At 37.8% G+C, this 22,285-nt stretch overlaps 1 protein-coding gene across 1 annotated transcript in view; it reads right to left on the reverse strand.

Annotated features, from left to right (window-relative positions):
• Positions 1-19,332, reverse strand: part of C7 (complement C7) — a 53,511-nt gene extending 34,179 nt beyond the window's left edge. Inside the window, exons 1-6 of the mRNA XM_007469651.1 lie at positions 19,140-19,332; positions 13,237-13,292; positions 11,358-11,433; positions 8,207-8,348; positions 6,185-6,332; positions 5,037-5,175 (exon numbers count right to left, since the gene is read on the reverse strand). Coding sequence (XP_007469713.1) covers positions 5,037-5,175; positions 6,185-6,332; positions 8,207-8,348; positions 11,358-11,433; positions 13,237-13,292; positions 19,140-19,145 — 567 coding nt within the window. The 5' untranslated portion in view covers positions 19,146-19,332. The remainder of the gene's footprint in view (positions 1-5,036; positions 5,176-6,184; positions 6,333-8,206; positions 8,349-11,357; positions 11,434-13,236; positions 13,293-19,139) is intronic.
• Positions 19,333-22,285: the final 2,953 nt, after the last annotated feature.

Raw genomic sequence — 22,285 nt, forward strand, 5'->3', positions numbered from 1 at the left:
CTTCATTTTGTCACTTCCTTCATGTTGTAGTTACGCTTCATGGCTCATGACTTATTATTCTCTTGCCAATGAACCTAACTCCTGCCAGTGAACCTTGCCTAGGTATATTCTGCCACCATATTTGCCAGGCAAAAACTCAACCTTTGTTCAGTGCTCACAGCCAAGCACCTTAGCACTGCTATAGAAAAACCACACAACTATTGATTGGTGTTACTGTAAGTCCATTCATAATTTCCAACCTCAGTGAAATCCTCAATACATTCCAGCAACCCTAAATGTCTAGCCAATTCTTTTTCCCATTCCCTACAGTATCTATTTCAAAAGTTCTGCACCCATCTCAATCCCCCAATCTTACAATCATTTCCTTCACTCTCAGAAGATAAACTTAACTTCTTTCTTTACAAACATTCCCACTATCAGACACAGACTTCTTACACTTCTGGCTAACAAATTTACAGACTTACGAATGTCTTTCGCTTCCTTTCCTGTGCAGGTGTTCCTCCCCCTGTCTAAGGCTAATTTCTCTGTCTTTTTTCTGTATTGCATTCCCTCTCACCTCTTTTTTTTTTTTTTTTAACATCTTTATTGGAGTATAATTGCTTTACAATGATGTGTTAGTTTCTGCTTTACAACAAAATGAATCAGTTATATATATACATATGTTCCCATATCTCTTTCCTCTTGCATCTCCCTCCCTCCCACCCTCCCTATCCCACCCCTCCAGGCGATCACAAAGCACCAAGCTGATCTCCCTGTGCTATGCAGCTGCTTCCCACTAGCTATCTACCTTATTACCTTTGGTAGTGATATATGTCCATGCCTCTCTCTCGCTTTGTCACAGCTTACCCTTCCCCCCTCCCCATATCCTCAAGCCCATTCTCTAGTAGGTCTGTGTCTTTATTCCTGTCTTACCCCTAGGTTCTTCATGACATTTTTTTTTTTCTTAACCCTCTCACCTCTTCAAAGGACTAATTAAATTGACTGATTACTCCCTGTCTTAAAGCTTCAACTTTTCTTTCTCTACTGGCTCATTCCTATCAATGCTTATACATATTCTAACCCCACCTAAGTACAGTGTGCTGCAAGGGCTCTGAGCCATGCTTCTAGGGTTCAGACCCCATAGTTGTCACCTACTACCTCTGTGATTGTAGGTAAATTACTCAGCATTCTTTTTTTTTTTTGCGGTGTGAGGGCCTCTCACTGTTGTGGCCTCTCCCATTACGGAGCACAGGCTCCGGACGCGCAGGCTCAGCGGCCATGGCTCACAGGCCCAGCCGCTCCGCGGCATGTGGGATCTTCCCGGACCGGGGCACAAACCCATGTCCCCTGCATTGGCAGGCGGACTCTCAACCACTGCGCCACCAGGGAAGCCCCTACTCAGCATTCTTTGTCTCAGTTTCCTTATCTGTAAAAATAGTAGATGACAGTACCTACATACTTAGGTTATTATAAAAAAAAAAACAGTTCTATTTAAAGCACTTGAAACGTGCTTAGTATATAAAAGGTTCTTAATATATGTGAGCTACTTTTATTATCATTCAAATTATTTTCTGTTAACAAAGTAGATTTAGAAATCTCAGATATCTAGACACATACCAACAGAGGAAGCAGAGGATCAGATAACTAAGCATTAGTTAAAATTGCCTTTAGAATACATTTTTGTTATTCATTTGATATACATATAGGATCTTGCTTTTAAAAATATAATGAAGTATACTAAGTGAACTAAATCAGAGAAAAACAAACATCATATATCACTTATATGCGGAATCTAAAAAAAGGATACAAATGAACTTGTTTACAAAACAGAAACAGACTCACAGACATAGAAAACAAACTTATGGTTACCAAAGGGGAAGGAGAGGGAGGGATAAATTAGGAGTTTGGGATTAGCAGAAACAAACTACTATGTATAAAACAGATAAACAACAAGGTCCTACTGTAGAGTACAGGGAACTATATTAAATATCTTGTAATAAACTGTAATGGAAAAGACTCTGAAAAAGAATATATATATATATAGATATCTCTGAATCACTTTGCTGTACATCAGAAACTAACACAACATTGTAAATCAACTATACTCGAATAAAATTTTTTTAATATAATGAATTACATTCAAGATCAAAACAGGAGGATCCAGGAAGTTATTTTCTCCACCTTAATCTTTACTCACTCCCATCTGCAACTCATTACATGCTGAGAATAAACAAGACAGTCTTTCAGCATCTCCCAGGCTAAACTAAGCAGGGTGGCACCTTCCCAAAGTGACTGTGGAGCTGGAATGTGCTTATGTTTCAAAGGCTTCCTTGTGGAATGGAAAATATGAGCAAACAGAGAGTGTGCATGGCATCAAAGTAAGTGGCTTACTCAATAAGAAACTGGGTTTGTCCTGGGTAAACTACCATGCTGATTTCCAAAACAGAGATTAGAAGAGAGATTGACTGATTATTCTGTTTTATGTTTATTTACTAACATTTATGTTCCAACAAGCCAAAAGTCATGTTCCACTCGTAGAGGCCTGAATCCCCAGTGGCTCCCCTTCTATTTGAACTGAGGAGGACATTGACCGCCTCCATATCCGCATCTGGGTTTCCCACTGCAGTGATTGACTCACTGCCTATTGTTTCCACCTCACTTCCCTTCAGCTGGATCCTAAATAACAGGCTATAATTTCCCTCTACCTCTGACAAACAGCTTCACATTCAGTGACTGGCAAGGCATTTCAGATGTCAATCCAAAAACCAAGCCATGCTGTAGAAGACGAACGTCAGAATTATGCTGTTATTAAATTTTTTTTCTTCTTCAGAAGCTGCAGGTTTCCAGCATGTCTCCTTTCCAACCATGTCAGAAATTCTCTCCCTTATTACTTCCTCTGTTCTGTAACTTTCTAAATCTGACTACATACACACACACACACACACACACACACACACACACACACACATACACATATATATGCATATATATACATATATGCAATTCACCCCCTTATAATTATGAAAGAATTATCAACACATCCTTTTAGTAATATGAGGAGAAAAAATTCTCTTTATATGCCTATCTCACATTCTCCCTTCTGGCCAAAGGGTAAATTACAATATAGGTTTTTCACCAAGCAGAATTTAGAGTCAAAAAAGCAGTTAATACAACACATTGGGAGAGTAAAATATACTAGAAAAATGAAGGGCTGTGAAATCTGACAGACTGGATCCAAGCTCTACTGCTTATTAATTTGTGACTTGAAGCAAGTCTGCTGAAGTTCTCTGAGCCTCGATTTCTATATATATAAAACAGCAAAATATTACTTACTTTCCACAGATGTCGTGAGGATTAAACTTACACAAATTGCCTAAAATAGTGCAGATGCCACAGGAAATATTCAAAAATTGGTAGCTATGATTATTTTTCAAGTCAGTTCCACTTTCTACTTTCATGATTCAGTAACTCTTAAAGGTAATTTAATTCCATTATAAGTCGGAGGTTGGTGGGTTTTCTCCTCATAATCAGAACTGCTTTCTGAAGATGACTAATGTTGGTAAACTAAAGCTCCTTCCTTCTGAATATCCTAATAGTTTTGGTTTACAAATTTGGGAGTAATCAGTAAGGAGGGCTGAACTGGAAATTTTTGAGCTCTGGGAAGATGGGAGGAAAGGCATGAGAGAGGAGATCTTGGAAGAGATGAGCAAGAAAGAGGCTAAAACAGGATGAGACCAGAAACTTCTTTTGGCTTAGGTTGTGGAAGGACAGACAATTTAAGATAGAGGATCTCAACTGTTTTCGTCGGATGCATTGGCACTATGAGGTAGACAATCTCTCCTCTATGTTCCCTCTAAATCTTCAGGAATTTCCCCTAAAGCCATTATTGTTTTGTGTGAGTAGATTTTGTGTTGAAATCAATCAACAGGATTAGTTTAGGTGTGTATGATAGAAACAGCCTGCAAGAAGCAGAAGCCTGCAGAGGAAACCTTGAGACCATAAACAAAATTTTAAAGTTTGGCAGTATGGATGCGGGCAAGGATGTGGAACACAGGCCACTCTTCCACACTGCTGGTGGGGTATAGATTGGTCATATATAGGTTTTGGAAACGTTAGTGAAGTGTAACCTAAACATAGCTTACAAAGCAGCAATTCGAGTTCCAGGTGTCTGCACTAGAGAAGCTCATTTGTATGACTGATACAAAATATAAGATAGTGGTTGTATGGGCAGTACAGGTAGAGAAGATGTGACAGAGAGAGGTAGATAGGAGCCTTTAAGTCACTGGTAATATTCTATTTCTTGAGGTGGTTGGTGGGCATATATAGTCCTGTTTGTATTATTAGTTTTCTCCAAACTGCAAGTATATGTTATTCACAGCCTTTTGTACATAGAAATATTTCATAATTTAAAAAAAAAAAACATTTTTAAGTAAGTTGACACTGTGGCAGTGGTTAGGAGACTATCACAACCAGTCATGAGCAGGGCCTTGGGTTTTAACACCCACACAGGGACAGACCATCAGGTTCTGGACCCACATGGAGTATGGAGTTCAAAATGAGGCAATGGATATTTCAGCTTGAATGACATAAATTAAAAGTATCATTGCGCTATAACACAGATTTAAAGAATATATATTCCTAAATAGTGAATGTAACATAAAAGAAGAAGACTCACAGATATAGAGAACAAACTGGTGGAAAGGGGAGGGTGCAATATAGGGGTGAGGGGGGTGGGAGGTACACACTACTGTGTGTAAAATGGGCTCAAGGATGTATTGTACAACACGGGGAATAGAGCCAATATTTTGCAGTAACTGTAAATGGAAAGTAAACTTTAAGAATTGTATTAAAAAATTTTAAGAATAAATAAAACATTTCTTAAAAAAAAGAAAATGTATTCTTCTTAAGCCTATATAAGACATTTCTAAGAATTGACCACATATGAGGCCACAAGTAAATTCTCAACAAAATACCCAAAAAAATCAATATCATATAAATAATTATCTCTGGCAACAATTCACAGATTAGAAAGAAATCAAATCAATGTAATTAAGTACCTGGAATGTATAGGAGAGGATATTTCCACTCAGTCTGTAGAAATCTCTCCCATCCCCACTAAACACCTTTCTGCATTGACCACCAAAACTTTTAGTGTTGAGGACTTTGTTCCTAAACTGGCCTGTGAGTGCATTGTAACTGTTTTTAAAAAAATGAAAGAAGAAAAGGCTGTTAAAAACCAGAAACACCACTTGCTGAAACAGGCATCATTAGAGAACTCTAGATATTCTTGAAATACATTACAGTTAAACATCTCTGGGAGAGCTCAAATAAAAAGCCTCCTAAAGCACACTATGCATTACCCAACTCCCCCTGCTTGCTATAATGGTTAAAACTAATAGCTGGGGAAACCAAACACCCTTTTAGCCTAAGAACTTATTTAGGAAACACACAGCCCTTTTGTATCTATGGCAACAGCTGGTTTTGAATTGAATCTATAGATAAAACCAAACAATTAAGATTACTCTTGAAGAGAGAGAACTCTCTACAATGATTTACAACTAGTCGGCCTCTTAGCATGCTAACTGGTATACTCTTTAAAGTAATTTTACCATTCTTCCATTAATGAATTTCATAGTAGTATAGAAAAATCACATCTAAGCAAAGAGATCATCTTAAAACCTTGAAACTTTAACTTGGGTCTGACTGTTAAAAGTTTTTCAGAATTCTTTTTAAAAAGGCTAACAGGATTGCCTCAACTTCACTTGAAAGTTCCCAGCTAGTTTAGGTGATTACTTTTCAGTCTGAGTGTTCCAACACACTTTCTCTCTTCTTCCGCTGCTCTCATTCTGTTGTCTCTTCATTCCCTTAAGTAGCCGCACATCATTGAATTAGTTCTCCCCACTTCCCTCCCATAGGGGGACTGACTGGCCAGGTTTTCCCAAGTCTGAGGGGTTTCCTTAGACACAGGACTTTCAGTGCTAAACCCAACAGTCCAGGGACAACTGGTCCCTCTATGCTTTACCACATATATTTACAGGTATATAGATAGGAATTTTTAAATTGTTTCAGGATGTGGCAAAGAGCTCTAAGCAAAGTTTTGACTATTAGGTGATTTGTTATCAGACTTACCAAACCACAAAATAAAACACAACAAAATAAAAACTACAACCCATCGATGCATACAGGAAGACACCCAACACCTTACCCATGTCCAGTAAGTTCTATGTTGGGAGGAGGTTTATCGAGGTCACAGGAAGGCCTGCTTTCTGAGTCCTCACACCTGTCTTCATCAGCACTGTCCTCTTCACAGTCAGAATCCCCATTGCAAACCAAAGATCTGCTGATGCACTGACCTGAACACAAGAAAAGCCACCACACAAAAATAAAAGAGGTGAAAAGGAAAATGCTACCTGGGATCAAAAGATTTCATCCTGGACCCTCAACACAACACTGATACTCTAATGTGAGTTTGAGATACACCCTCAGTGCCCAGGGAAGGACTGCTGACTATTTTGGTCCTCATTTTTCAACATACAAATTGATTCTGACCTTGGCTGGACACAAAATTGAAAACAGAACCTGAATTCAAATTCCAGGCTCTCACCCATAGCCATCAAGCACTTTGTCTGAATTCTCCAAAATCACTCAATGCCAATCAATCACTGGGAAGACAGATTGACTTCCTGCCCTTCAACTTTCCATTTCTCTTCTGTAATCACTGACCAAGATGCCAAAGTGCTGTCTTTCTTGGTGATTTAGATATATATGCTTTGAGAGCATGGGAACTGTATTAAAAGATTAAAATTCAACATTTCTTTAGCACCTTCTCTGTTCAGGACACTCTTGGGTGTTGGGATACAAAGATGAATAAAAAGGTTATTCACCAGGATTTTCATATACTTTACAATCTAATAGGAAATAGTATGAATTTAGATCATTACAATTCAGCAATGTAATTGTTGTGATAGATATAAGTCCAGGGTACCAGAAGCACAAGGAAGCACTAGAGGATACCAGATGATCTAGCCCCTGCCTCCCTCCTCAGCATTATATCCAACCATTCTCTTACTAGCTTCCTACACCCTAGTCATACTGGATCATTTACATAAATCAAAGACCAACTTTTTTTGCCATCTCCACTGACTTTGCACCTACAGTTCTTCAAAAATCAAATCACACATTACCTCCTCTCACCCTTGCTACACAAGCTACAATGTATGCCCTTCATTTGTGCCCTTATATTATGCATGGCACAAAACTGTCCTGATAGCACATCCCACTATGCTGTCACTTGATCCAATGCAGCAAATATTTGTTGAGAGTCTACTATGTATCACACACTCCAGATGCAAAAATAAAAGAAATATAATACACACCTTCAAGGAGTTCAGTCTACCAAAAGATATCCAGGGCAACAAATACTTCAGATTACAGACGATACAATGCACATAAAGAACACAGAAAAGTAATCTGTTAAACAGCTCTATCAGTTGGGCTTTTAGGGTAGGTCTCCCTAAGGCAGCGTCATCTGATTTGGGTTTGACAGTACAATAAGAGTTTGACAGGTATTGTTGAAAAACACGTCTAACACAGGAAATATTTATGTACTATTTTGCCCATAAAACTTTAAGAATTTTGAGGGAAGAGGCTATGTGTTTCATTCTACATCCACAACCCTCATTTCTGTATCTGGAACATAACAAGAATAATAAATGTTAGCAAAAAGTTGTTGAATTAACCTTTCTGCACAAATGCAACATAGACAATAGGTCAAATGTTATTCAATCCAAAACTGTTTCATTTCCCCATGCATAGAGATGACCCGTATTGCTCCTTGATTAACTAATTAGAGTTGCTTTTCTTGTAAACATAAAAATAATTTGGGCAGTAATATGGTTTTTGCTCAATTTCAGTCTTCATTCCAGACTCATTCCACATCTTCACCAAAATGCAATGTCAAGAACTGCTTGGGTCTGTCAATAGCCATATTTTTTTTCAAAGAAGCAAAGAGTACCCCCACCTTTATTACCAGATGACACCCATGCATTTAAAAGAATGACAGTTGAGTGTGTAACTAATATGCCAATAAAAATCCAACTGATTTTGGGGAAAATTAATTTATAGGCTAATATAAATGCAGTACAATTCAACAAATACATACTGAGCAAATTAAACAAAGAGCATTTGAACTTACACTCTGCGTGCCGAACCTATGGGAAGCAAATACCTGAAAAACACCTGAAACGTTCTCCACACCCCTCTTCTGTTGGACATCCTCGTGTAGGTTCACACGATTGTGGTTCAAAAGCACTTCCAACACAGGGATGGCCGCCATACTGCCCATAAACAGTAACTGACCGCCTGCGAGTCTAAATATAAACCAAATAGCTTTTCAATATCTCCAGTTTCCTTTATCTGAGAAATAAAATCTGGGATAAATTAATACAATTGGAGAAATAATGTTTGTAAAATTGTTCTGGTGTACTACAGAAGTAAAACCTACAAAATCAATGCACCCAGAAACCCACTTGTCTTTGAGTACAGTGACACTTGGGTTATTATTTATAGAGCACTCCCAGTTATATATTTACTCCTAGGGTTGAATGAAAAAAAAAATTAGTGAATCTTTAAGAAAGTATGCTGGATAGACCAGATCACAACACAAAATGACTAATCTTTTGCCAAAGCAATGTACCAAGAGCTAATTAGAAAAGGTGAAGTGAATTTTGCTGGAGAAAGAGTAAGCATATTGGGAAGGGAAGTTAAGATGAACAGGAGTAAGGGAAACCTTTAGAAAAGTGGTGGTAATTAATTTGAGCTGAACCTTAAGCCTTCTTCAGGAAGGCAAGGTGAGGCAAAACAATCCAGAGAGACATATATGCTAACATGGAAGTCAAATTTACAAAACAGAAGCCTAAGTGGTCCACAGGTGAAGGTACATCTACAATGATACTTTATTGGACAACCAAAATTACTGACCTCTGAAATGGGAAAGATGTCAAAGGCCTATCTTAGGGTGGGGTGGGGTAGGAGGGGGTAGAAAAAAATTTGAGGAAATCTCTAAGGCAAATGATAAAACTAATTCATTCTAAAATTCATTTACTCAATATGAAGACATGTATCTAATGTTTAAACAAAAAGAGAGATCTGCAAACTCATTTTCCTCCCCAAAGGCAATCAAAGGTGCATCTTTTAAGCCTCTTCCTATATTCAACTCTTACCAGTTAATAAAAATGGACAAAATCTGAGATTCCAGAGAATTTAAACCTTTAGCAACAGGGAAGACTAGATATACAAACCAAAGTTGAATCTATTCATTCATCCTAAATTGGAACAAAGGGTCACAGATATGTAATTTGAACTCTGAGCAGGTTTGCAACAGCCTGGGGCTTTCATTGCGTCTAAGCAGAGGAGTCATAGAGTGTGAGTGAGGAATGGAACTCAGCACAGTTTCTTAGTAAGTTTTTAGTCTCTGTGTTTAATTGATGAAGACACCTCTTATATGTGGCTTAGTAACATTGTGCTTTTCTGAAGTTCCAAAGCATAGATTGCGTTGTCTTATAAGTAATGTTTTCCTTCTCCATAGACACCAGGATGACCTTGATGGCTGTCTGCTCTCAGGGTCTCATTCTCACCTGTCAAATTCTGATCTTATGACCCCCTTTTTCATTTTCACTTTTCTTCTGGATGAAAATTCTGTTTTTATAATCTAAGCATGATGACCTTCACACAAAAAAATTACTCATATGAAAAGTACCTTCGATCTACCTCTATTTAATGTTCTTTCTTAACTTGTTTTTAAATTATAAAAACGTTTTCTGAAGTTGGTGTTTGTTTGACTTTTGTTTTGTTATTCATGTACCTGTTTGCCTGTAATCAGAGTTGTCATCTAATATTATATTTGCCAGAAACCAAATCCTAGTTACTTGTGTAACTTGTTTTGTAAATACCCCTCATGTAGATACTAAATAAATGCTGAAAAATGAGGATAATGATGATGCTTCAAAACACAAGTTATCTTCTATAATATGGTTCTGTTATTTTAATAATTTTAAAATGATTTTAAATGCACATTTTTATCTAAACTGAACCACCTTTAAAATATTTTACAAATATCAAATCATGTTGTACACCTGAAACTAATATAATGTTATATGTCAATTGTATCTCAATACAAAAAAAAAAAAAAAAAAAAAAAAAAAAAAAAAAAAAAAAAAAAAAAAAAAAAAAAAAAAAAAAAAAAAAAAAAAATTTAGCCATTCAAATGTTCAGAACCTTTGAAACCAACATTGTATTTTTGGAATTTATCCTAAGATGATTATCAGAAAAAAGACATATCTATGTGCAAAAATGTTCACTAAAGTTTTATTCATAATAACAAAATATATAAATAACCTAAATCTCAAACAATAGGAAGTGGATAAATAAGATTGGTATATACATATAATGGAACATAATTCAGCTGTCAAAATTCATGCTGATAGTATAATGTTAAGTTAAAATAGAATACAAAATCATGATCAAATAATCCTATTTTAAAAATCATAAGCACATAGAAAGAAAATAAATTGAGGAAACACCCAAATGCCAGTCAATAGAACTCTAGTTAAATTTTCTAAATGTACATTCATACAATAAAATGCCATGTAGCTATTCAAAAAGAATAAAGCGGATCTGTGCTTACATGGAATAAAAAAGAGAAGAAGAGAAATTGAAACAGTAAATACTAAAATGCTGACATATTGGTTTCTTCTAAATGGTAGAATTATAAGTAGTGTTTTCTTTATTTATATAGAAATAAACCATTTTATTTCATTTATAAAACTATAAATCATTTTCTCCAATGATTAATTTATAATAAGGAAAAAAAAACAGACATTTTTAGAAGTACTCTATAATCTCCCAGTCAAGTCTGGTATTTTATTTATATTACTTTTGTATTAAACTTTAAAAATGTCTGACTTCCCATGGTCATTCACTATTAGGTAAAGCGAAGCAGCTATTTTTCTACTCTTTAGTGTTTGTTTCAAATGAAAAGTTGAATCCAGTAAATATGAAATTTTGAATTATCTACTAACTTCATTTCATGCTATTCTTATTTCTCTGATAGTGAAAGAGTTAGTGAGTTGCTTTTAGTGTCTCTCCTATGTATATTTCTAGGCTCAAATGTAAGATTTAGAAAAGTCCTGCAAGAAAAATGAGAATGCAGAAATTTTTATTACAATATTAAGTATGAAATAAATCATACTTTTTCCCTTCAAAATTACTAATTACATTTTCAAAAAATAAAACAACATTCAAAAGTTAATGCCATTGTGTCCACACCTAAGCTATTTCTACATATGAATAGTAAATACAAAGTTTTCACATGGTCCTACCTGAGTCTTGGTACAACCATTGCATTCTGACCAAGGGGCATAGGAAGCCCACTGGCAATTGACTGGCGAGGAGGCACTGTCATAGTGTCAAATTGTCCATCATAAAGCCGACAGAAAGGTAGGAGAGAAGAAAAAAAATTGGCAAGAATAGTCAAAAATTGCTTCACGATTTTTTTCCTAAGAGGCACCAAGAGGATCCCAAAATATATAAAAATATATGTGGGAAGGACTCACTTTTTCAGAGATTTATTAAATATCATTTATGAAATACCTAGAATGTACCAGGCACTATTTAGACACTAGAGCTATAAACATAAAAGAGATAGGATACTGACAATTGGTAGAGGGGAGGATGAAGACATAGATGTGTAAACAAATAATCATAACACAATAATATAATCATGATCCTTTATACAGTATAGCTAATGAGGTAGATTTCCTAACAGAAATGTGTACAGTATAATGCGTTGTGGAAATACACATAAGGGAGTGTCTAAAGTTGGGAGGCTAAGTGAGAACATATAGAAGGAAGGTATTATGGCCTTTGACAGGATTTTGGACGATGAATTGAAGAGCTATACAGAAATTTAACCGAGAGACAACAAGCTCTAAAATGACCATATGAGAAGTAGGAAACCAAAATCTGGCAAAGGCTAAATGGACAAGAATTTAGTTTTACGTGCTCCCCCTGTTTATTTAGGTCACTTCTCAAGCACACACCCAAGTACAGTAGTGTCAAGTTGAGCTCAAAGAATTCCACCCAAATAAAATACATGTGGAAAATGGCAAGTTGACTCTCTTAACAATGCTTAACTCTGGCTGTGTCCAAGAGGTCATGTTGCTTAGTCCAAAGAGATTAAGGAAGCCTTACTTAAAACCACACTTTACAAGGGGTAGAGGAACCAGGACTTCTGCTTTCTGGACTTTGAGTACATTCCTAACCTGGGAGACATCTCAGGTCAAGGTGATTCCTGCTTAGTTAAGCATAGCACTGCCAGGTGCTGCAGATAAGGAGTCCCATTTGTGGCTCAGGTGCCCTTATGGGGCTAACCTTGCTAACCTGTAGTCTTGATATGGCATCAGTGATCCAAATGCCTTAGTGTTTTTGACCTTTAAACAATCTGAACTTAATGCTATGTGTCTATTTTGTCTCCCAGAGACAGGCAGAGGCCTTCCCCAAACACCGAGGCTTAGGAAGGGAAGCTCGCTTGGCCTCACCTCCTCTGTGCACCCTGTCCAGTCCCCTCACAGAGCCCTTATCACACCTGCCTTGAAATCAACTCTTTCAAGATCTCAGTCACCCCCTCTACTCTCAGTACCGTCTGGCTCCTCTGTGTCCCAGTCACTGGCACAACTCCAGACACATGTTCTGACAGTTCGATGAGGTAAACCGACCTGGTCCTCTCCCATCAGACAGTGAAAGCAAAGCAAGGCCGTGAGTAAATGATGCTGGCTTTTTTCCAGGTCTCAAGAGCCAATAAACCTATTTTCTTAAAAAAAAAACTCTCAACTTTTAAAATCCCAAAGACTATTTTGCAAAGATTACATTTAAAAATCAAATTCTGCTCTAAGATATGTTAAGTCAGCTGCCATTCCCTGAATTGCAGGTAAAACCATGGTACTGGGAGAAGCAGGAAGCCTTGAGGTGTTTTTAGTCTTCAGGTTTCTTCCTTACAGGGAATAAAATAAAGTAAAATAAGAATAAGAATAAAACACGCTTTCTCTATAATTGCCTTTTCTCAGAAAGGGAAAGAAAAAAAGTGTTGAAGGGTTAAACATGCTCAGCCTGCAATGTAAAAATCAGACCATACTTAAGAATTTCCTTAAATAAAATAAATGATTGTTAATGATTTCCACACACAATCCAAAAAATTCTCACCTTGAAAAAACTTGGAACTCTCCTATAAATCCCACCAAGAAGAATAAACTTATAGCCTAGGAGGGGAAACAAAAAACAATAAAGCAATATTTTAGTTAGCATTGCTTTAATGAGTCAAAAGTGAATACATCTGTACAAGTCAAGATTTGTGAGTTGGGAATAGAAAGAGTGAAAGAACCATGGAAAAGCCTCGATGATTCTGCTTGACTTGTAAGTTTTCATTTTAAATAAAAATTTAATACAATTCTCTTTTTTATTTATTTATTTTTTGGCCCCATTGGGTCTTTTATTGCTGTGCGTGGGCTTTCTCTAGTCGTGGAGAGCAGGGTCTACTCTTCGTTGCGGTGTGTGGACTTCTCATTGCGGTGGCTTCTCTTGCTGCGGAGCACGGGCTCTAGGCATGCGGGCTTCAGTAGTTGTGGCGCACGGGCTTAGTTGCTCCGCGGCATGTGGGATCTTCCCGTGCCAGGCCTCGAACCCGTGTCCCCTGCATTGGCAGGCAGATTTTCAACTACTGCACCACCAGGGAAGTCTCTAATACCTTTCTCTTGAGTTCACCTCCCATTATTCATTTCTGGAAAGACAACTAGGGGCTAGGTGATGTCATTGACAAATAAATTGAAAAGACTCCCCAGAGTTAAATGTTCACAAACATTTCTTTAGGGTCCCATCATCTTTTAATTCCTTACTCCACTCTCTTCTGTAACTTTGGTACCCATGAGGACACCAGAGAAGAGAAAGCCTGGAAAGAAGAACAGTTCCAAGGGCTGAGAAGCTAAAAGAGAAATAGCTTCCTAAGTGGAAAAATCAAAAGTGGAGGTACATTCCTAGCCAGAGGTGCTGTGATACTCATCACAATCCTTAGTTCTGCAGGTGGTTCCTTCAGTCTTTAAAACACCACAGAGGCCTTTTATAATCACATTCATGTGATAGCAGCAGCCTAAATATTGAGCATCTGACAGGTTATGAAACTGAACATAAAATGTGATTACATTTTGTTTGAAAATCAAATGTGTATTGAAAACAAATCTCCAAAGAAACATAACAAAGGAGAATAGTTCATTTCTGGTTGTGAAATCATAGGTGACTTTTATTATTTTATTTTCATTTCTATGTATTTTCCTACTTTGACAACTGAAGGTGAAAGGAAATACAATTCAAATCTGTACTGGAGACTCCTTAAAAATATCAAACACATTCAATTCATAACCCAGTAAAAAAGTCCTTAAATCATTTACCTCACATTTTACCAGGCCAATGTTCTTTCTCTTCTCTTGATCTCCCCATACCTGTTTTCTCTCAGGGTAGCTGTGGAATGGCTTCCCAACACTTTTTCCAGACCCTTCTACTCCCCTTCCTAGATCACCCATCCTCTTATTAGGTATCTTTTTTTCAGTTGCAAAATCCTAGTTGCCTACTTCTGCCTTTTACAGCCTTACAGATTTTTTAGCCTATAATCTGATTAACATAACCAAAAGGGCAGAGAGGTACCAACAGCTGTGGGCACCCTGGAAATGTGAACAATGGTGGGAGAGGCTATGGATACTTTTCTGATTTTTCAACAAACACGTGAAGCACATAATGGAAAGCAACACCTTTTTTTTTTTGCGATTTGCGGGCCTCTCACTGCTGTGGCCTCTCCCGTTGCGGAGCACAGGCTCCAGAGGCGCAGGCTCAGTGGCCATGGCTCACGGGCCCAGCCGCTCCGCGGCATGTGGGATCCTCCCGGACCGGGGCACGAACCCGTATCCCCTGCATTGGCAGGCGGACTCTCAACCACTGCGCCACCAGGGAAGCCCGGAAAGCAACACCTTTTAAACGCTGGGTTTGTTTTTTGTTTAATTATAAACTGCAGTGGGTTGTTTCTTTTCAACGATATGTCTTTTTTTGTACTATGTCAACTCATTTTTCCTGCCCTTGGGCCAGCCTATCTCACAGCTCTTTTAGTCACTCCCAGGCGTTCTGGAACAATCTAACAGTCAAATTTCAATGTATCATCCAATTTTCAATGTCTATCCTACTCCCAGGTCCTGCGGGAGGGGTGGGGTCCACTTCAAAATTCCTCTGCTTTATTCTCCTTCCTCTCTTCCCCACCTCCCCAGGATGACTGTCTTCTCCAGAGTCAGCGCAGCACGAGTGAGAGGGGCAAAACCCAAAGGGATCTTGCTTGCCTGATGCAGCTGGAGTCTAGTGATGGTAAATCAGGGTGTGTTGGATGTTTGAATGCCAATTCTTTATCTCTCATGGTGTTTTTGTCATTCTTTGGATATCCCTCCTTTGGGAATCTACAGCCACTGTTCTCTGGCACAAATGATTCATCTCTTTGTTCAGCTCTCTTGAGTCTCACCAGTGCCTGTTTCCTGATGCTGTCTGCTGGGGTTGCTTCATCCTGCAGGCGTCTCCCAGGCAGAGTCCCTGACAACCCAAGTCTGGCCCCTTTCTAAAGGTCCACATCTGGTCCATGGGATACCTGCACACATCCTTGCCCTGTCAAACTCTGGATGTCAGGATGTAACCAATACTGCTGTTGACTTACTTGCTAACCACAGGGCAGTGAACCAGCCTATGCCTTTAGATTTTCTCAAATGTGAGTAGGGTATCATTCCCTATACACCCTCATGCTCCAAGGGACACAATATTGCATACTTTTGAGGATGGAGATGGCCAAAGGGTCACCAAACAAATTTAGGGCTACTCTTTTGGTATTGCAATAATACTGCATTGAATGTACAATATCTCACTTTAAAATGTGAGGGTACTGAGCACCTATTATTATTGGCCTTTGACTCTCAGGCAAAACAGGCATCGTGAAAAAATCCATTTTAACATTCTATTACACATTTTTTTAAATGTCAACGAAGTTTTAAGGGATATACTTTTTCATCAGAAAAGATAACCTTGCCACCATCTTTTTTTTTTTTTTTTTTTTTTTGCGGTATGCGGGCCTCTCACTGTTGTGGCCTCTCCCGTTGCGGAGCACAGGCTCCGGACGCACAGGCTCAGCGGCTCACAGGCCCAGCCACTCCGCGGCATGTGGGATCCTCCCGGACCGGGGCACGAACTCACGTCCCCTGCATCGGCAGGCGGACTCTCAACCACTGCGCCACCAGGGAAGTCCGACCACCATCTTCCTTGTATACATATTATAACCCATGAAGATCTGCTTATCACAAGTTCATGAGTTATACAAGCTGAATCTCTTAACCAAAAGAATGTCTTGAAAATTTGCTAGCTGAGTACCTGAAAATGAAGCAGTTATCATTCCTTGCCTTTGGAAAGAGTATCTCATCAAATGGACAAGATAGAACAATTACAAATTAATAAACAAATTAATGACAGATATAGACATACATCTGAGTTAACTCTATAAAAGAATTGCTTAGTTGAAAAGATATCGTATCTTTGCAGTGTGTAATGTAGCTAAGCTGGGACTACATTTCCCAGAATTCTCTTCTCTTCTTTCTTATGACTGAATGAGCATTAGCTCTACCTCCTTCCTCTAAAGTGTTCCAGCTACAACCATTGTCTCTATGCTTCTAATTTCTCCACATCTGGTCTTTTACATTTGTCTGTTGAATCATGAGCCCAGTTGAGGTAAAAAATAAATAAAATATTAATTTCTGTAGCATACACTGGGTTCCAAATATCCAAATTCCAAGAGAAAAAAGTATGGAAAAATCAAATCTAATTTCTTATCATGCCCTAATTAATATCTTGATCAATAAATTTAGAACATAGGGCACCAAACAGATGAGGAAGAAGGTAGATTTTAAAATCAATTTACTTACATCTTTATCAGAAATAGACATCAATTTGCAACACTTCTAGCGATAAAGAAATGCAAAAGGGCACAATAATATGATTTGAGTACTTTGTAGCCATTAGAAGCACGTTATAGATTGAACAATGACAGGAGAACATGCTTATGATATAGTGAGTAAAAAGATTCAGATCTAGATTAATAGCAATTTCATAAAATATATTTTGTACATGCTCATATAAAAGTCTGAAAAGAAATAGATTAAAATGTTAATAGTGGTTATCTCTGAGTGGAGAAATAATCGATATTATCTTCTCTTTGAACTTATTTTTGCCAAGATGGTAGTATTATAATCTGGAAAAAGACATTTTTTTAAAGGCACAAACACCATCACAGTATAATTGACAGAAGACAGCTGATAACATCAGATTAGCTCTGGGTGTGGCGAGGAAGCAGAAAAGCCCTCATCTGAGACATCTCTGTGCCTGACCACATCCCAGCACCATGTGAATCATGCCTTAGGTTTACAAACCCCAGGTTCATCTCAGTCCACGGAAGAGAAAGTGAAGGTATGGACCACAGCCAGCTCAGAGGGAAACACTTTTTGCTCTAAAGTCCTGAAACACTTCAGACCCAGTTATCTCCTATCCAAGGGATACAAAGAGAATGAAAAGAATTCTGGGACCACCTCTCTGAATTTAGTTCACATGAATGTGGGGGGGGGGGGGGCCGCGGGGGAGAAAAAAAGAATACTTCCTCTTAAAAGGCCAGACCTGAAAACCATTTCTAGTGGTGTCTTCATAGCCTAAGTTTACCTTCTCTGAAATGTATGACAAAAGCATAGCCTTCAGATTTACTGTAAAAATACGAATCTCTACTTTCAAATATAGGTGAGAACTCTGCATGCAACTCACAAAGAAATCATTTCTTTATTTGTTGATATTTTATCAACCAACTGAAAGATAAAAGTAAATATGTTACCCCAGCAGAAAAATGTCATAATAATCAATGATCCATCTTTAAGCACAAAACAATTATTAAGATGTCTCATCATAAAATAAGTAAGGAAATTGACTGATGGTTAATACAAATATTAGGTGAAAGTATACTAGCTAGATGACTCTAGGAAATGCATCCTATTCTTTTTGAGCTAACAAGCATTTAAAATTTTTAAATAAAAATACAAGATAGAGTGATAGAGATTAGATTATATCATAATTTTAACTTTGTATGGTTACTTGACGTTCTAGCATCATAACATTAAACAAATTAACTTTATGATTTGTGTGTAATTTTCAATAACTTAATTAAATGTAATTTCACCCATGAGTTACTCAAGACCCATCTCTCACTCCGCCTCCAAAGCCCCTGGAAAGTGAGCGTAGATTCAGTATTGCAAATCGGTGGCATAGTGATGACAAAAGAAATCTAGCAGCTGACAGGGCTGAGAAATTATTGTTCCAGCATTATAATGTAAAAATTTTTAAGTTTAAATACAAACCTCTGCAATAATAAAATTGTAATAGCAGGTTCAACTTATTTTTGCATCCCAGAATTCTAGTCTATGATAGTGATTTCTGTCTTCAGTCCTGCATTTCTTTATCCTTAACATTTGGCCATTTTCCATTAGACCAATATGTGTTTTTGGTAAACCTTTAGTTTCATTCCATTTATCTGTATCTTCTACTCTCACAAGCCTTATCTTCTTATCCAGATTCCAAACTCTAAAGTTGCAAGTCTCCAAATTCAATTTTCTATAAAGCTCTTAGGTAAGTCAGATCATGGGGGTTCATTGCGTGACTCCAACAAAATCCGTGGGAGGGAATTTTTCCCTAAGGAATAACAATTGTATTATTGTATTTTATTTCTTAATGGCTTTCTTGGGACTTTCATAAACATTGTCTCCAATCTCTGATTCCCAGAACTCTAAACCAATAAATTAACTGCAAGAAAAGAAAAACAAATTCACTTTGGCTGATTTGTTAACTATATTTAATTAAGGATTTTTTTAAAGTCACCCTCGGAGATTTCTCTTTCTTATTTTCCCATGTATTCTCTTTTTTTTTTTTTTTTGAGTTATTTAAGTTAAGCCTTACTCCCTTTTGAGTTAGCTTCGTTCACAAAAATAATGAAGTTAACTTACCTTCATGTTCGGGAAAATATTCAGGGCAGAAGACAGAAGGAAAATTTCCTCCTCCAGTGCCCAGTGAATTTTCAACAGGAGGAAGAGCCCAGCAGTCTACTCCCTGCCTGTCTCTCCCTGCTGGGGATTCACTTGGCACTCATATATAGAGCAAGTGGTTCCAAGACTTAGCTTTGACCCCAACCAGGTTCTCTGGGGACACGGAGAGCCTGCCCTGTACTTAGTCTGTGTCTTGAAACCAGATGCATCTTATCAATTTACCCAGGCCTTAGCTACAGTCAGCTGGGACTGTTTGGAAGTGTAGTTCTGAGAAAACATCTGTAAATCAAGAAAAGCAGCAAATCTTCTCACTTCAGTGTTTAAGTGATTTTCAACCAAAGGAGACACTGTGTAAGGCAAGGGATAAGCCTCCTTCCTGTTTCAATCTACCACGCCAAGCAGATGTTTTCATGATTCTCTAAAAGGGTGTTATACAACAGACTTTGAGATTAAACACTTTGTGGAAGAAAAAATTTAAATGCAATTCTGTCACTCAAAATGTAAATGGAACATTCTGGAGTGGAATCCCCCCCAAATATATATATCCTAACACAATATAATGCACAGCCCTTCATGCTTGACTTTCAATGATCAAATGATCATTGAATGATCAAAAAGAGCATCTTTTTTTGCAAACATATATAAAGGCATCACTAATTTCCCCAAGAACAGCCCTTAATCCTATGATATTCAGATCCCTCTGTTGGAAAATTCTTGTCACAGTCATCAACCAGGTCTATGTTCTCTTCTTCAGTTGCCTTGTCTTATTCTGCCAGATCTTCACTTTCCATGGCTTTGCATTGATTCTAGCACTTCTCCAACATCACTTTCATAGATTTCACAAAAGCCTGCATTTTTGCAAAATTTCAGATTTTCTATTAAAGTTGAGCTACAGTCTTTTTGGTTTTTTTTTTTTTGGTTTTGGTTTTGGTTTTTTGTGAGCTACAGTTTTATTTGCATGGTTTGACCAAATATTCTGAAACTTGCTGTTAGGGCATTATGGGTAGGAGTGACACAAGTGTGAAGGAGGAAAGGAAATTTGAACTGAGAGTAATTTTATAACTAAACATTCCATTTGTGAATATTTTCCAGTTTTAATATTTTTTCTTTTTATATCCAAAAAATTTGAATAATAAAGAACGACCCCCACCCTGTATTTATAAATTAATGGTGGTCTTCCAGAGGAAAAAGTTCCACATCTTTTGTTCAAACTGTTAGTGCTTTGTGTGGGAAAAAATTTGACACAGAGAAGATGATGTCTGATTCCTGAAAGAGTTCTTTTTTTTAATTCAACTCCAGTTGTCATGGACTCTCCTTAAGCACTCAATGTACAATTCCACATTCAGTGGCTGTCTTAGTTTGGGTTCCCCCATAAGCAGATCTGAGACAAGAATTCAATTTCAAGCAGTTTTTTTTTTTAGTTTTTTTGGTTTGGGGGTTTCTTGTGTTTTGGGGGTTGTTTTGTGAAGTGAAGTGATCCTAGAAAGCACTGTTGCGGGATAAGAAAGTGAGACTGGGAAGGAAAGGAAGTCAATACAAGGTACTTTAACATGCAAGATACTGAGGCAATTATAGCCCAGTCCCAATGAGGAAATCTGGGAGACATTGAATAGCACGTCTCAGAGTTATTCCAACGAGGGGGTAAGGCTATATTTACCAACACCCTGTTTATCATTGGTTAAGGGTGGCTTCTGGACTCATCAACTCTCTGACACTTCCAGCTTGAACTGGGGGTAGGTTGAGAACACATCTGTAGCCAGGAAAGAAAGAAAAAAAAAGACTTCCAGTAGAAAGTTGCAGGTATTTTCAGTATTTGCAAGATACAGGCAGGACACCACCAACACCTGCCACAGCAGTTTTTCCATTTATTCACGCATGCGCTCATTAATTTGTTCATTCTAAATTCAACAAATATTTACAAAGGTTGCATAATATGATAGGCTAGGGGCTTTGACAGATGGGAGGCTTGAGCAACATCTTTCTTTATTTTCACCGTTTACATGCTATAAAGATCATAGTAGCCCATTTATAGAGTTTCCTTAGTCTAGAGGATGAGTCACACACATACCGATGTATCTGCGATAATTTAGAACTTGCATTGTTTGGCTTCCAGAGATTGTATGCCAGAAATTAAATCTAAAAAGTTTACAAAAACTTCCTTTCACCAAGTGCTTTGCACTTGCCCCTCTCCACAGCTTTGCTCTCATATGAACAGTGTTTTTTCTTTCTGGAATTTCAATGGAGGAGCCATTGGAACAAAGGTTTCAAATATAGGTGGGAACCACACTGTGGGAAATTTGACTGCCAGAAAAAGTTGTGTAGACTTTATTCAAAGGACAGTGGGAACTCACTCACTGGAAGTTTTAAGGAAAGAATCAAAGTGATGTTTTAGGATGATTTAAACACTGGTAGTGTGCAGGCTGCATGGAAAGGACAAGGAGAGGAAACAGGAAGTGTGATTTGGAATTTATTTCAGTAATCAGACAAGGGGCAATCAAGGCCTCATTTGAGAAAAGAAAGACGAAGGACCAGAGGGTTCACCAGACTTAGTGATTAAACATAATCACGTATCAGACTGACTGAGAAAATTGGAAGAATTTAAGAACAAATCAATGAAGGAGGGAAATAGGAAGTTGATGAGAAAGAGGTAGTTTTAGAAAAGGGACATTTTTATTTTGAAGAAAATATCCAACACATAACTGGAAATGTAGATCTCTTTGGGACAAAATATCTTGGCATGAGGGAGAGAGGTTGCAGAAGAAGGAAAACCAAAACAATTCATTGTCAAGCCAACGGAGGGGAATTTCAAGGAATGGCCAGTCAACATAAACAAGTGCCACATGGAGGTCAAAGAGAAGTATTAAGGGAAGCCCACACCACGCAGCAATTAAAACATTGTGGATAAACTGAAGGCAAAGTTTCCGCACAGATTTTCCACTCTAGTCCTACAAGACAATTCAAGAAGAGATAATTAATTTCGTGGTTGAATGAGTATAACAAGCTGTGTATGTTATAGAGCAGGGTTTCTCAATCTCTGAGTTGCTGACCTTTTGGGCTTGATCATTCTTTTTGGTGGAGTGGCGGGGGTTGGGGTGGGGGGGGGGGGC

This window comes from Lipotes vexillifer, unplaced genomic scaffold (genome assembly GCF_000442215.2).
Source record: "Lipotes vexillifer unplaced genomic scaffold, Lipotes_vexillifer_v1.1 scaffold434, whole genome shotgun sequence".
NCBI classification, from domain to species: domain Eukaryota; kingdom Metazoa; phylum Chordata; class Mammalia; order Artiodactyla; family Lipotidae; genus Lipotes; species Lipotes vexillifer.